Here is a 16,296-nt window from a genome sequence, read left to right as displayed (position 1 = left end):
GTATGTGGTAAATGTCTACTTCCATCTTGCTTATGAGCGCACCATGGCACTGCCTCCTACAGTGCCAGATGTGTGCTTGTGATTCTCATAAAGGGGGAGTATCTGTAGCACGGTACATCTCCCACTCCGGGTTAATGTGATGGGCGGTCACTGTTAAGCGCAACACAGGGTGCACTGGCCACTTAATTGAAAACTTTGGCTTGCTTTTATATAGAGCGAGTACTACCCGTTTGCTGAGGTGCACGAGGTAAGTTCGTAATGTGGCTCAAGCACATTTCACGAGGTGCTGAAACCTCCTATTCTCAATCACTGAGAAGGGGTGCATATCCAACTGTAAAAGATCTAAACATAGCCTACCTAGCACGCTTGTAATTTCTTTAGCCTGGTCAGACTCAGCTGCCAAGTTCTGGTTTAATGCAGAGGGGCGATGATGTTTCTTTGAGTTTGTCTTGCTCCGGTATACTGGGGTGATGTCGGTATAAATGTGTCAAAATACAGTGGGTTCGGAATGTATTCAGACCCCTTGACTTTTTCAACATTTTGTTACGTTACAGCCATATTCTAAAATTGATGAAATCATTCCCCCCCTGAATCTGCACACATTACCCCATAATGACAAGGCAAAACCAGGATTTTAGAAATTTGCACATTTGATTAAAAATAAACTGAAATATTACATTTACATTAGAATTCAGACCCGTTAGTTACTCAGTACTTTGTCGAAGCACTTTTGGCAGCGATTAAAGCATAGTCTTCTTGGGTATGACACTACAAGATTGGGAGAAACTCCCCAAATACAAGTGTGCCATTCTTCTCTGCAGATCCTCTCAAGCTGTGTCAGGTTGGGTGGAGAGCGTTGCTGTACAGTCATTTTCAGGTCTCCAGAGATGTTCAATCGGGTTCAAGTCCGGGCTCTGGCTGGGCCACTTGAGGACATTCAGAGACTTGTACTGAAGCCATTCCTGTGTTGTCTTGGCTGTGTGGTTAGGGTCGTTGTCCTGTTGGAAGGTGAACCTTCGCCCTAGTCTGAGGTCCTAACCTGCTCCAGAGCGATTTTCATCAAGAATCTCTGTACTTTGCGCTGTTCATCTTTCCCTCGACCTTGACTAGACTCCTAGTCCCTGCCGCTGAAAAACATCTCCACAGCATGATGCTAACACCAACTTGCTTCTCCGTAGGGATGGTGCAGGGTTTCCTCGAGACATAACGCTTGGCGTTCATGCCAAAGAGTTCAATCTTGGTTTCGTCAGACCAGAGAATCTTATTTCTCTGTGTCCATTATGTGCCTTTTTGCCAACTCCAAGTAGGCTGTAATGTGCCTTTTACTGAGGAGTGGCTTCTGTCTGGCCACTCATAAAGGCCTGATTGGTGGAGTGCTGCAGAGATGGTTGTTTCTCCCATCTCCACAGAGGAGCTCTGTCAGTGACCATCGGGTTCTTGGTCACCTCCCTGACCAAGGCCCTTCTCCCCCAATTGTTTCGTTTGGCCAGGTGGCCAGCTCTAGGAAGAGTCTTGGTGGTTTCACACTGAGGCCACTGTGTTCTTGGGGACCTTCAATGCTGCAGACATTTTTTTTGGTACCCTTCCCCAGATCTGTGCCTCAGCAAAATCCTGTCTCTGAGCTCTATGGACAAATCCTTCGACTTCATGACTTGCTTTTTGCTCGGACATGCACTGCCAGCTGTGGAACCTTATACAGACAGGTGTGTGCCTTTCCAAATCATGTACAATTGAATTTATCACAGGTGGACTCCAAGTTGTAGAAACATCTCAAGGGTGATCAATGGGAACAGGATGCACCTGAGCTCAATTTTGAGTCTTATAGCAAAGGTCTGAATACTTATGTAAATAAGCTATTTCTGTTTTTTTTTATCAAACCTGTGTTCACTTTGTCATTATGGGGTATTGTGTGTAGATGAGGATTTAGAATAAGGCTGTAACTTAACAATGTGGAAAAAGTAAAGGTGTCTGAATTCTTTCAGAATGCACTATATTTGAGGAGTCTGCAGACTGCTGCATAGGTGATTCTCGTTGAGCGTGGAGACATAATGGTAATGTTTTGTCCACAACTCTGTCCATCGCCGTTGTAATCTAATGTTCCCAAACTGGAGATTTAAACGGTGATTGAGGATCCTCAAAATCTGGTTTATCGACTCCCTACACTCGTCTATTTTATTATTTTTATTAAGTTTTCATTATTACGTCATTATTAGTACAGAACTCGTTTTTGGCTGCACCTCACAAAAGGATAATTTCAAATGCGGCAATTTAAGATTTTAATTATGATTACAACGTACGCATAGGCTCTAGTTGTTTTAAGATGATATCCTGAAATGTTTTTTCAGATTTAGTTGAGGCATAGACCTACAACGCAGTAGGCATAGCCTATAGGTCTAGTGTTTTATATATTTTATGCCATTTTTGTATTTTTTCGGATTCGCATTGCGGACTGAATTGAAGTCCCTGGTACGAATGTGAACCGTTACACCCCTAGTTAGCGGCAGGCGGACGAGCAATATTCACCATTGTAGTACAGATGAACCCTGAGCTGGAATGTGAAGCTAGATAATTTCAGTAACGCCTCGGTACATCTAGCTACGTACTGGTCACAGTACAGTTTCTGATTGCCCCATGCCTCTGTTTCTCCATGGACTATTTGTGTCCTCCCAGGTGTCCAAGAAGAACTTGATGGAGATAGTGAAGAAGCTGATGTTGCACGTCGACAAGGCTGAGGGAACCACTTACAGAGATGAGCTGCTCACCAAGATCATCGACATCTGCAGCCAGAGCAATTACCAGTACATCACCAACTTTGAATGGTCAGTACAACTTACTGGAGGGGCCTATAATTGTCTCTGGTTCTTTACACACTTTTAAACTCATACTTTCTGTGATCATGAGTCATGGATTACCTGTCATTTAGGGGCCTACCTTCCACTCACCTGTCTCTGAGGTCATCCGTCTGACTCTGTCCTGTGTCCATCTCTCAGGTACATCAGTATCCTGGTGGAGCTGACCCGTCTGGAGGGCACGCGGCATGGCCACCTCATTGCCTCCCAGATGCTGGACGTGGCCATTCGGGTCAAGGCCATCCGAGCCTTTGCTGTGGCCCAGATGGCTACTCTACTGGACAACGCCCACCTGCTTACTGGCAACACACAGCGCAACGGCATCTGTGAGGTTCTCTATGCCGCCGCCTGGATCTGTGGAGAGTTCTCAGAGTATGTATCCATGTCTATTCCTCTTCTGCAAGAGTACACACACGCTTTCTAGCGAGACTGTTTTCCACTAACTAGCTAATATCAGGCCAGTTCAGCCCTATATCATTGACTTATCCCTCATCCAGTACCTTCCTCCATCTCCCCCCAGACACCTGGAGGAACCCATGGCAACACTGGAGGCCATGCTGCGGCCCAAGGTGGCCACCCTGCCGGGCCACATCCAGGCTGTGTACGTGCAGAACGCTGCCAAGCTGTTTGCCACGGTGTTGCGGGGCCAGGAGGGGGCGCCAGCGGACAGCACGGTAGCCCAGGAGACCAGCCAGCTGCTCATTGACAGGCTGCCTCTTTTTGTCCAGAGTTCCAACCTGGAGGTGCAGGAGAGGGTGAGTCACACATCTAACCTCCGGGGGCTATTGGCAATTTGAAAGGCGAATACCTTTTTCAATATGCATCTCTCTTTGCCCCCCCCTCATTCCTCTCCCCTCTCCAGGCCTCCTGCATCCTGCAGCTGGTGAAGTACATCCAGAAGCTGCAGCAGAAGGATGTAGAGGTGGCTGAAGAGGTGACTGCTCTGTTTGCTGGGGAGCTCAACCCTGTGGCCCCCAAGGCACAGAAGAAAGTACCTGTTCCTGAAGGGTCAGTCTGCCTGCTGCTCTCTTACTCACAATGCTGTTAAATTAAGCTTATAGTGATGCACAACATAATATGTATATTTTTTATAGTACTACTTTATGCAGCCCATTACACAATTTTCGATATTGCAAAGTAGCTTTGTTTTTTAGTCTGTCTTGCAGACTATTGAATGTCAGTCTGACTGAGCCGTATATAAAGTGTATACATAACATCAACAGAGACTTTCTGATTCCATTTAAGCGCTAAACACATCCCTATTGGACAGTACAGCTGGTGAGAACGTGTTATCTTGGTTTTGTCCCCAGACTGGACCTGGATGTGTGGATCAACGAGCCTCCGTCTGGGAGTGAGTCTGAAGACGAGGGCAGGAAGTCCAAGGGCAAGGCTGTGTTTGCCAAGGACGAGTCCAGACACACCAAGCCACGCTACACTGAGGTGGACGAGAAGGAACTGGCCAAGGTAAGATGGCAATGTATAAGACAATCACTGCTGTAGACCTAGTGATATACAAGCTCCTCAGTTCTTTCATCAGTTGATCTGGTGTTAAATGTTTGCTGACACCAAAGAGGTACACTGGTACACACCACTCAACCATAATATAAATACAATAGAGTTTTCATATGACTGACTTTATGCTGTTTCTCCCTCCATCCAGAGGAGAGAAGTAAGGAAGGCAGAGCAGGCCAACAACCCATTCTACATCAAGGCCTCCCCCTCCTCTCAGAAGGTACGCAGAGCATCATTACCCAATTGGCAGCTAGTCTTGTGTGTTATCCTGACTCTTGCAGAAATGTAATTAATTACACATTTCAAACTACTTCCATCTAAATATGATCATTTTAATGGACTAGGAGCCTTCATGTTGTATGTTCTTCACATTCGTGTGTTATAGTTCCTGTGTGTAAGACTTGTTTCTGTGTGTGTGCAGGTGTACCAGGATGGTGTTGGTGTGGAGCACATTCCAGTGGTGCAGATTGACCTCAGTGTGCCTCTTAAGGTCCCAGGTCAGTCTCCTCTGGCCACTAGATTATAAACTACTGATTTCAATGTAGTGTATCAGTGAGTGGTTTGCACACAGCACTCTGTATCCAAACCTAACCCATCTCCCTCTTTCTCTCTTCGCCTCTCATACCTTAACCCATCTACTGTTTCATAACTTATCCCCTCTACTGTACCGCTCTCACTCATCTCTCTCTCTGTCGTAACTTAACCCCTCTACTGTACTTCCCTCTCTGTAACATAACTTAACCCCTCTTTCTCCTTCCTTCCTTCGCTCTCCCTCTTTCTTTCTCCCTCCCGTTTGGTTTAGGGATGCCAATGTCAGATCAGTATGTGAAGCTGGAAGAGGAGCGTCGGGAGAGAAACAAGGCAGACAAGAAGAAGAAGAAGGACAAGAAGAAGAGGGAGAAGGGCGAGAAGGGCCGCCGGAGAAGGGGGGACTCTGGCCCAGAGAGCGAGGAGGACATCACCCCCGCACACATGGTGGACATCGTCACTGAGGAGATGCCAGAGGTAGGGATTTACACATGGTGTTCAGAGTAGAGGTCTTCACGGATCCAAAAGTTGACCTTTTCCGAAATGGAGATGGGACTTTCCCACCCAGACTCGAAATGCATCAATATTTTTTTGAAATATAGAGACCAGTTCCATATAGATCTGGTCAGATCCAGACCTGGTCCAATCCGAGTGATGGAAGCAGCTTAAAATGTACTCTTTTTTTTTTCTTCTCCCTAAGCGACTATTAACCAGAGCTGATAAAGCACGAGGGGAGGGAGGTGCTGCTCTAGCAGGCGGGGGAGTGAGCGAGTGACACGGGGAGCAGGGAGGGAGAGACTAGAGACAGAAGCCAACCAACAAGCTGACTCACTATAGTAGACTAATAACTGCCATAGCTAGGTTATTTATCATCAAATATGATTACATAGTACCTGTCTTGACAGCATCAAACCGGGAGAAGCTAGTTATGCTAACTAACATTAACTAGCTAGGCTAACTGAGGCTGAAGTGCATGCACTTTCTCATTCTACAGTTACTTAATATTCTGTATGGACTTGTTATTTGTATCAGCCTACCTGTTGGCTCTTGGTTGTTGTAGCCTATCCTTCTCCTTTTAATTCTATCTTCCATTGATTTGTTATCTTCTGACTTTTTCCACACGGAGGCTCTGACTGTAGCCTATTGCTGCTTTGACTTATGATTGGCCAGCAGTCCCGTTCGGCTCTGTACGGGCCCTTCTGAACACGTCAGTTAATATTACACCCACCCAAGAGCCGTGACAATCATATCAGATCTGACCCAGATCTGTGACATTATTTAGAATTCTGGATTGGGTCTCGGATAGTCGGGATCCGTGAAGACCTCTAGTTCAGAACATTTCATATAGGAATTTAAGGGGAAAAAGTGAGCCCAAAACCTCATGAAAGGGGCTCAGGCCAAGAAGCCATAAAACATTTGTTATATTGAGTGGTAATTCACATTTTAATTTCATATTAAATGCAAGGATGTTATTTTACGCTGTCACTAACTTGACTCTCTTCCTGTCTCAGAATGCCTTACCCAGTGATGACGACGACAAAGATCCCAACGACCCCCACAAAGCTCTGAACATCGACCTGGACAAGTGAGTTCACTCATCACTGACCTCTCTGTATTACAGCTGTCCACTAATGGATTAGTATGAAAGAGCAGGCTATATAAACAGGCTGTGCTATTATATACTCTGCGGGGGTGTATAATCTCTTCCTGGCACCAATTATGAGAGATTGGTGCTAGTGCTGCCCTGGCTAGGCCCTTCCCATCCACACACACTCCCTCTCACTGTGCTCTGCTCTGTGGTTCTCTCCCTCTGTCTCTCTCTCTCTCTCTCATGCACACACACCTCTCTGTCCCCTTGCCCGAGCAGTTTGCTGGCAGCATCTCGCAGGTGAGTACATTCTCAGTGTCAGGAGGCCACGTCTGGGCCTGCATACTAAACTGACTGATCTGCTGTCTCTCGGTCTCACGCCTGCCCCCTCCCACTAACATAGCATTGCTCTCTCTCTTCATCTGATTCTCTCTCTCTCCGTTTGGGCATGATGTGACTTTACAGTTTAAAGTTTGATCCCAGTGTTCAACTACACTATTTTCTCCCTCTCAGCCCTACTCCATTTGAAACCTTCTACAAGCTCCCTTCAGAATATCAGCATTCCCTCCTTCCAAACGTGTTATTGTGGCAGGCGCTGAAGAAAAGCGCTCTTCTCACTAACTTAAACTCTCGTCACATCAACCTGTTTTATAGATGGAGTTAATTGATTTCTCAGTGGAAGTGCTGATTTTCTGAAGTCCTAACTCCATCACCAGTACTACTCCTGGATGACTACCGTGCTGCTCTTATTTTAATCCTCACCCAATTCATTGGTCTTCAACATAATTGCTAATTATTTGATTAACCTGTTAATGGGAGTGTCCCTCCTGACCCCCCCCCTTTGAAGGTTTGTGTTTGAGATGTCGTGCACCTGAGTGGATGGCTTTGTCTCAACTAGCTTCCTTTCCTAAAAGGAGACAAGGAAAAGACGCTAGTTAACACTTGATGCAGCAAATGGCTGTGGTTTGACCAGAATCCCCATGCACACGCATGGCTGTGGTTGTAAGTGTGTCTACTTCTCTTTGTGCTCTCAGGCCCCTGGCAGACAGCGAGAAGAAACTGCCAGTCAGGTCACACCGTCCTGACGAGGTCCTCAAGAGCCCCATGGAAGACAGGCAGGTGGTGGAGGTTGTACCAGAGCCCAAGAAAAAGACAGGGAAGGAGAAGAAGGAGAAGAAGGACAGGAAGGTTTGGCTCCATCTTTATTTCTTAAGAATATTTTACATATTTTTGACGTTTGTTTCCGTAGTCTATTTATTGACTTGAGGATTGTGTTTTTTTGTAATTGTAGAAGAGTAAAGAGAAGAAGAAAAAGCACAAACAAGAGGAAGAGGAGGATCTTATGGGCGCTGGGTCAGAGGAGCCTGTCCAACCAGAAGAGACCAAGGATGTGGCAGCCCCGCCTCCTGCCTCTACACCAGAGGTATGACGTCACAAAGGGAGGGACTACCTTTTATACAGGGACTATATATATTGCTGTCTTCGGGAAAGTATTCTGAATTTTTCCACATTTTGTTAGGTTACAGCCTTATTCTAAAATGGATTAAATCGTTTTTTCCCCTCATCAATCTAGAAACAATACGCCAAAATGATTAAGCAAAAACTGTTTTTTAGAACTGTTGGCTAATTTATAAAATACAAAAAAATATATATCACATTTACTTAAGTATTCAGACCTTTTACTCAGTACTTTGAGGAAGCACCTTAGGCAGTGATTACAGCCTTGAGTCTTCTTGGGTATGATGCTACAAGCTTGGCATACCTGTATTTGGGGAGTTTCTCCCATTCTGTAGATTCTCTCAAGCTCTGTCAGTGTGGATGGGGTACGTCGCTGCACAGCTATTTTCAGGTGTCTCCAGAGATGTTCGATCGGGTTCAAGTCCAGGCTCTGGCTGGGCTACTCAAGGACGTTCAGAGACTTGTCCCGAAGCCACTGCTGCGTTATCTTGGCTGTGTGCTTAGGGTCGTTGTCCTGTTGGACGGTGAACCGCCGCCCCAGTCTGAGGTCCTGAGCGCTCTGGAGCTGGTTTTCATCAAGAATCTCTCTGTACTTTGCTCCGTTCAGCTTTCCATTGATCCTGACTAGTCTCCCATTCCCTGCCACTGAACAACATCCCCACAGCATGATGCTGCCACCATACTTCACCGTAGGGATGGTGCCAGGTTACCTCTATACATGATGCTTGGCATTCAGTTCAAAGAGTTCAATCTTGGTTTCATCAGACCAGAGAATCGTATTTCTCATGGTCTGAGAGTCTTTAGGTGCCTTTTGGCAAACTCCAAGTGGGCTATCGTGCCTTTCTCTGAGGAGACTGCTTCTGTCTGGCCACTCTACTATAAAGGCCTGATTGGTGGAGTGCTGCAGAGATGGGAGAACCTTCCAGAATGACAACAATCTCCACAGAGGAACTCTATAGCTCTGTCAGTGACTCCAATAAAGTTGTAGAAACATCTCAAGGATGATCAATGGAAACAGGATGCATCTGAGCTCAATTTCGAGTCTCATAGCAAAGGGTCTGAATAGTTTATTTTAGTTTATTTTTTTATTTTTACAGGGACAGTGCACATTAATCAACGTTTCAGTAAAAGTGCCGGTTTTAGCCAGCCGGCTAATTTTCAACTGCAGTCCCTGGGCAGGTTATTAAAAACAATTACAATATAGACAATAGCAGCATAGAACAAGCAAGACATAGCAACATAGGACAAGCAAGACATAGCATACAGACAGGGCAACATAGGACAAGCAAGACGTAGCATACAGACAGAGCAACATAAAACAAAAAGCAGCAAGACAAAATTCATAAAAGCAACAAAGTGTTTCCACACCTCACAAGCTACAGACAACAGACAACATGGAAAGCGGCAACACACAGCTAGGGACCATGTTCACAAATCTGATTGACCTTTAGCCATGTCTTCAAGCATTTTGTGAAAGTGTGATATGTGGTGCAGTTATGTGTGTCTGATGGCAGTGTATTCCAGACATGGGAAGCTCTCACAGAGAATGCAGATTTACTAAAGGTGCTTTTCCTTAGGGGAACTATACAGTCACCTCTCATGGCAGACCTTGTGGATCTGCTGCCATATGTCTGGGTTTTCTGTTTAACAAAAATATTGAGTGGAGGGGGAGCCAGGCCATTAAGGATCTTGAATACAAGACATGCGTCGGTGTATTGCACAAGATTTTCCCAACTCAAGAGCTCATGCTTTTTAAGAATGTGACAATGATGATGGCTATTGGGCTTCCTATCAAGCACTTTGAGAGCCTGTTTGTAGACAGACTGAATAGGTTTTAATGTTGTACAGCAAGCTTGGGCCCAACTAGTCAAGCAGTATGTTAAGTGGGGGAGTATCATAGATTTGAAGTACAGTTTTGCTACCTCTGTAGTCAAACAATTTCGTATAAATCAGAAATTAGCTAGGTTGAATTTTTGGTTATTTGAATTACCTTTTTCACATGCTTTTTAAAAGAGAGGTTGGAATCAAGTATGATGCCAAGGTACTTAAAATCGGATACCACCTGGAGCTTCTCCCCTGACACATAGACATCTGGCTCAGTAGCATCTGTTGCCCTCTTTGTGAAGAACATGCAAACAGTTTTTTTCACATTGAGATGCAAACACGAGTCACTGAGCCACTTTGTAACCTGGACCATTACAGTAGTGAGTTCTTGTGCAGCTTGTTGTTTGCTCTTTGCATGCACATATATCACTGTATCATCTGCATACATTTGAACTTCAGACCCAGTACAGACAGAAGGCAGATCATTAATGTACAGGCTGAACAGGAGGGGCCTCAGTATTGACCCTTGGGGCACGCCCACATCATAGCTACGAGTGGGCGACAGCTCATTGCTCACTCTGACACACTGAGTTCTGCCTTCAAGGTATGATTTCATCCATCTCAAGGCATCAGGGGAAAAGTTGAACTTGGACAATTTTGTGATGAGAATCTCATGGTTAACAGTATCAAAAGCCTTCCTTAGGTCCAGAAACACAGCCCCAACAGCACCCCCTTTGTCCATCTTGGACTTCACATTTTCCAGAAGAAAGCAGTTGGCCGTTTCTGTGGAGTGTTTCGCTCTGAAGCCAAACTGCATGGAGTGTAATGTGAAGGGGCTGTTGTTGAGGTGGGCAATCAGTTGTTCTGCTACACACTTTTCAACAACCTTTGACACCACAGGTAGTATACTAATGGGCCTGTAGTTACTCACGTCAGCAGGGTCACCTGATTTAAAGATGGCCGTTATTATGGCCGACTTCCATACCCTTGGAAACACACCGAGACCAATAGATGTGTTGGTGACCTTAGTAATGGGGCCAATGAGTGACTCTTTGTAGTTTTTAAGAAAGGTAGAGTCCATCCCAAACACATCTTTAGCTTTAGAGTTCTTTAGTGAGCTAATCACCTTGTTCACCTTTGACTCAGAAACCTCCCTTATGATGAAGACAGGTTGAGTGTCATTCACTAGCACTGAGCCCAAGAAACAAGTGGAGGGGTACTTACAGTACCAGTCAAAAGTTTAGACCCACCTACTCATTCAAGAGGTTTTCTTTATTTTTTATTATTTTCTACGTTGTAGAATAATAGTGAAGAGAGAACAACTATGAAATAACACATATGGAATCATCTAGTAACCAAAAAAGTGTTAAAGAAATCAAAATATATTTTTTTATTTTCGAGATTATTCTAACCCTTTGCCCTGACGAGTTTGCACACTATTGGCATTCTCTCAACCAGCTTCATGAGGTCACCTGGAATGCATTTCAATTAACAGGTGTGCCTTGTTAAATAGTGGAATTTCTTTCCTTCTTATTGTGATTGAGCCAATCAGTTGTGTTGTGATAAGGTAGGGTTGGTATACAGAAGATAGCCCTATTTGGTCAGACCAAGTCGATATTATGGCAAGAACAGCTCAAATAAGCAAAGAGAAATGACAGTCCATCATTACTTTGAGTGACTTTCATGTCTTAATCTGGATTTTTGTGCAGTCTCAAAAAACCAAGCGCTATGATGAAACTGGCTCTCATGAGGACTGCCACATAAAATGAAGACCCAGAGTTACCTCTGCTGCAGAATACAAGTTCATTAGTTACCAGCCTCAGAAATTGCAGCCCAAATGAATGCTTCAGAGTTCTAACAGACACATCTCAACATCAACTGTTCAGAGGAGACTGAGACTGCGTGAATCAGGCTTTCATGGTCAAATTGCTGCACAGAAACCACTACTAAAGGACACCAACAAGTAGAAGATACTTGCTTGGTCCAAGAAACACGAGCAGTGGACATTAGACCTGTGGAAATCTGTCCAGATTTTAGATAATTGGTTCCAACTGCCGTGTCTTTGTGAGACGCAGAGTAGGTGAACGGATGAGCTCTGCTTGGGTGGTTCCCACCTTGAAGCATGGAGGATGTGTGATGGTGTTTAATTTAGAATTCAAGGCACACTTAACCAGCATGGCTACCACAGCATTCTGCAACGCAATATGCCATCCCATCTGGTTTGGTGTTAGTGGGACTATCATTTGTTTTCCAACAGGACAATGACCCAACACACCCCCAGGCTGTGTAAGGGCTATTTGACCAAGAAGGAGAGTGATGGAGTGCTGCATCAGATGACCTGGTCTCCACAATCTCCCAACCACAACCAAATTGAGATGGTTTGGGATGAGTTGGACCGTAGAGTGAAGGAATAGCAGCCAACAAGTTCTCAGTATATGTGGGAACTCCATCAAGACTGTTGGAAAAACATTCCAGGTGAAACTGTTTGAGTGAATGCCAAGAGTGTGCAAATCTGTCAAAGGCAAAGGGTGGCTATTTGAAGAATCTGAAATATAAAATGCATTTGGATTTGTTAAGACTTTTTTGGTTACTACATGATTCCATATGTGTTCATAGTTTTGATGTCTTCACTATTTTTCTACAATGTAGAAAATAGTAAGGTAATGTAAGTTCACACCTGAGTCAATAAGTTGTAGAAACAAACAGCTTTTTGGCTTCAAGTCTCTATGCTTTGCACACCTGGACTGTGCAACATTTGCCCATTTTATTATTTTCTAAATTCCTAAAGCTCTGTCAAATTGGTTGTTGATCACTGCTAAACAACCATTTTTAGGTCTTTTCGTAGATTCAAGTCAACTGTAACTCGGCCCCTCATGAACCTATTCACTGTCTTCTTGATAAGCAACTCCAGTGTAGATTTGGCCTTGTTTTAGGTCATTGTCCTGCTGAAGGGTGAATTAATCTCCCAGTGTCTGGTGGAAACCTGATTCAATCTGCTTTTCCTCTAGGATTTTGGCTGTGCTTAGCTCCATTCCATTTATTTTATAGCCTGAAAAACCCACCAGTGCTTAACGATTACAAGCATACCCATAACAGGATGCAGCCACCATTATGCTTGAAAATATGGAGAGTGGTACTCAGTAATGTATTGAATTTGCCCCCAAACATAACACTTTGAATTCAGGACAAACATGTAATTGCTTTGCCAAATTTGTGCAGTATTACTTTAGTACCTTGTTGCAAACAGGATTGTTGTTTTGGAATATTGTTATTCTGTACAGGCTTCCTCCTTTTCACTCTTGTCTATTCAGTTAGTGTTGTAGAGTAATTACAATGTTCCATCCTCAGTTTTTTTCTTATCACAGCCATTAAACTTTAATTGCTTTAGATTCCTGATAGGTTTCATTCTCCCACAACTGAGTTAGGAAGGACACTTTTTATCTTTGTAGTGACTGGGTGTATTGATAAACCATCCAAAGTGTAATTAATAATTTCACCATACTCAAAGAGATATTCAATGTCGGCTTTTAATTATTTATTTTTTTTACCAATAGTTACCCTTCTTTGTGAGGCATTAGAAAACCTCCTTGGTCTTTGTGGTTGACTCTGTGTTTGAAATTCACTGTTCGAATGAGGGACCTTACAATGATCTGTATGTGTGGGGTACAGAGATGAGGTAGTCATTAAAAAATAATGTTTAACAATCTACCTGCGGTGAAACCGCTTAACTTTTACATTACGTTCAGTCATCTAGCAGACCCCAGAGCGACCCACAGGAGCAACCAGGGTCAAGTGCTGCGACCAAGGGCATGTCTATAGATCTACCACCAAGTCAAATCGGGAACCTGAACCAGCGACCTATCGGCCACCGGCCCAAACTCCCAACCACCAGGCCACCAACCATCCAAGACCCCCTCCCACCCCCGGTTCCCCTAGAGCTGCCCCTCAAAACCTTTCCCTCCACTCCGCACCCCCAAACCCTACGCCATTTTTTTTTTTTATAGATTTGTTTATTTTGAAAAACATAATTCCACTTTGACATTATGGGATATTGTGTGTAGCCATTGACAAATTTATGTTTAATCCATTTTTAAATTCAGGCTGCAACTCAATGTGGAAAAAGTCTAGGGGTGTGAATACTTTTTGAAGGCACTGTTTACTTAATTTAACCTGCATTTAATTATACACTGCTCAAAAAATAAAGGGAACACTAAAATAACACATCCTAGATCTGAATGAATGAAATATTATTATTAAATACTTTTTTCTTTACATAGTTGAATGTGCTGACAACAAAATCACACAAAAATGATCAATGGAAATCAAATGTATCAACCCATGGAGGTCTGGATTTGGAGTGACACTCAAAATTAAAGTGGAAAACCACACTACAGGCTGATCCAACTTTGATGTAATGTCCTAAAAACAAGTTGAAATGAGGCTCAGTAGTGTGTGTGGCCTCCATGTGCCTGTATGACCTCCCTACAACGCCTGGGCATGCTCCGGATGAGGTGGCGGATGGTCTCCTGAGGGATCTCCTCCCAGACCTGGACTAAAGCATCTGCCAACTCCTGGACAGTCTGTGATGCAACGTGGCGTTGGTGGATGGAGCGAGACATGATGTCCCAGATGTGCTCAATTGGATTCAGGTCTGGGGAACGGGCGGGCCAGTCCATAGCATCAATGCCTTCCTCTTGCAGGAACTGCTGACACACTCCAGCCACATGAGGTCTAGCATTGTCTTGCATTAGGAGGAACCCAGGGCCAACCGCACCAGCATATGGTCTCACAAGGGGTCTGAGGATCTCATCTCGGTACCTAATGGCAGTCAGGCTACCTCTGGCGAGCACATGGAGGGCTGTGCGGCTCCCCAAAGAAATGCCACCCCACACCATGACTGACTCAACGCCAAACCGGTCATGCTGGAGGATGTTGCAGGCAGCAGAACGTTCTCCACAGCGTCTCCAGATTGTCACGTGCTCAGTGTGAACCTGCTTTCATCTGTGAAGAGCACAGGGCGCCAGTGGCGAATTTGCCAATCTTGGTGTTCTCTGGCAAATGCCAAACGTCCTGCACAGTGTTGGGCTGTAAGCACAACCCCCACCTGTGGACATCGGGCCCTCATACCACCCTCATGGAGTCTGTTTCTGACCGTTTGAGCAGACACATGCACATTTGTGGCCTGCTGGAGGTCATTTGGCTTGGGCTCTGGTAGTGCTCCTCCTTGCACAAAGGCGGAGGTAGCGGTCCTGCCGCTGGGTTGTTGCCCTCCTACGGCCTCCTCCACGTCTCCTGATGTACTGGCCTGTCTCCTGGTAGCGCCTCCATGCTCTGGACACTACGCTGACAGACACAGCAAACCTTCTTGCAACAGCTCGCATTGATGTGCCATCCTGGATGAGCTGCACTACCTGAGCCACTTGTGTGGGATGTAGACTCCGTCTCATGCTACCACTAGAGTGAAAGCACCGCCAGCATTCAAAAGTGACCAAAACATCAGCCAGGAAGCATAGGAACTGAGAAGTGGTCTGTGGTTACCACCTGCAGAACCACTCCTTTATTGGGGGTGTCTTGCTAATTGCCTATAATTTCCACCTGTTGTCTATTCCATTTGCACAACAGCATGTGAAATTTATTGTCAATCAGTGTTGCTTCCTAAGTGGACAGTTTGATTTCACAGAATTGTGATTGACTTGGAGTTACCTTTATTTTTTTGAGCAGTGTAATTTCAGGTCAAGGTTTTTCTATAATTTAATGAAGGCCTGTAGGTCAGATAGACCCTGGTCAACTGTGGGGGCAATAGCATACACAACAGTATCAACAGCATACAATTCCAGGTTAATTTGTCAATGTAAACAATAAAAAGTTCAGGACCAAGAATTGACCCCTGCAGGTCACCTTTCGTTATGCTCAGAAAATCTGATTTAACACCCTCAGTAGATGCACATAGAGTTTTCTGTCCAAGTCATTTTGATACCATTTACATTCAGCCTGGTGTAGGCCAATTTGAGGAAATCCTCTGAATTAGCAGTGCGCGATCAACAGTATCGAAGGCCTTTGACAGATCAATGAAGAGGGCAGCACAATGTTGTCTTTTGTCCATACAGTTAACAACACAATTTATAGCTAGGGATGCAGCAAAGATAGGTTTTAGACCAGCTCATAGCACTGACTGGTGTACGTTTAGGATACAGTTCAAAGATAAGAAAGATCTTAGCTGAGAATTAATGAAGTATTCTAATATTTTAGCTAGGAAAGAGTTTTTATAAATAGGGTGATTTAAAAAATATATATTTTAAAAAATTATTATTTAGTTTATAAGGGTCTCCACCTTTTGTGAAGGGGGAGTACATGGGCCGCCTTCCAAATATTGGGGATAGTGCCAGATATAGTCATTGGGTTAACATATGGGTTAATGATTCCACAATCTGGGGGGCAGAGAGCTGCAGCAAAAAATGCATATCAGCCCCAGTGGATTCTTATTTATTTATTTATATATATATTTATTTATTTATGTTACATCAATCTTAAGCAAGG

At 44.4% G+C, this 16,296-nt stretch overlaps 1 protein-coding gene across 16 annotated transcripts in view; it reads left to right on the top strand.

Moving 5' to 3' along the window:
- The window catches only part of LOC110524334 (AP-3 complex subunit delta-1), a 34,664-nt gene that overhangs the window by 10,696 nt on the left and 7,672 nt on the right, over positions 1-16,296 (top strand). For 4 of the 16 annotated variants that reach the window (XM_090235596.1, XM_090235592.1, XM_090235590.1 and 1 more), the window contains exons 13-24: positions 2,671-2,819; positions 2,991-3,221; positions 3,370-3,604; positions 3,712-3,857; positions 4,160-4,313; positions 4,510-4,581; positions 4,783-4,858; positions 5,179-5,366; positions 6,401-6,474; positions 6,757-6,777; positions 7,512-7,665; positions 7,769-7,900. In XM_090235596.1, the coding sequence (XP_090091722.1) occupies positions 2,671-2,819; positions 2,991-3,221; positions 3,370-3,604; positions 3,712-3,857; positions 4,160-4,313; positions 4,510-4,581; positions 4,783-4,858; positions 5,179-5,366; positions 6,401-6,474; positions 6,757-6,777; positions 7,512-7,665; positions 7,769-7,900 (1,632 nt within the window). Of the gene's footprint in view, positions 1-2,670; positions 2,820-2,990; positions 3,222-3,369; positions 3,605-3,711; positions 3,858-4,159; positions 4,314-4,509; positions 4,582-4,782; positions 4,859-5,163; positions 5,367-6,400; positions 6,475-6,756; positions 6,778-7,511; positions 7,666-7,768; positions 7,901-16,296 lie in introns of all 16 variants that reach the window. The other 12 variants (XM_090235593.1, XM_021603883.3, XM_021603879.3 and 9 more) reach the window with 3 other exon arrangements.

Source organism: Oncorhynchus mykiss, chromosome 5 (assembly GCF_057628025.1).
Source record: "Oncorhynchus mykiss isolate SJ-2025 chromosome 5, ASM5762802v1, whole genome shotgun sequence".
Lineage (NCBI taxonomy): Eukaryota > Metazoa > Chordata > Actinopteri > Salmoniformes > Salmonidae > Oncorhynchus > Oncorhynchus mykiss.
The sequence above is the reverse complement of the archived record's forward strand: the minus strand, read 5'-3'. Positions and strand labels throughout refer to the sequence as shown.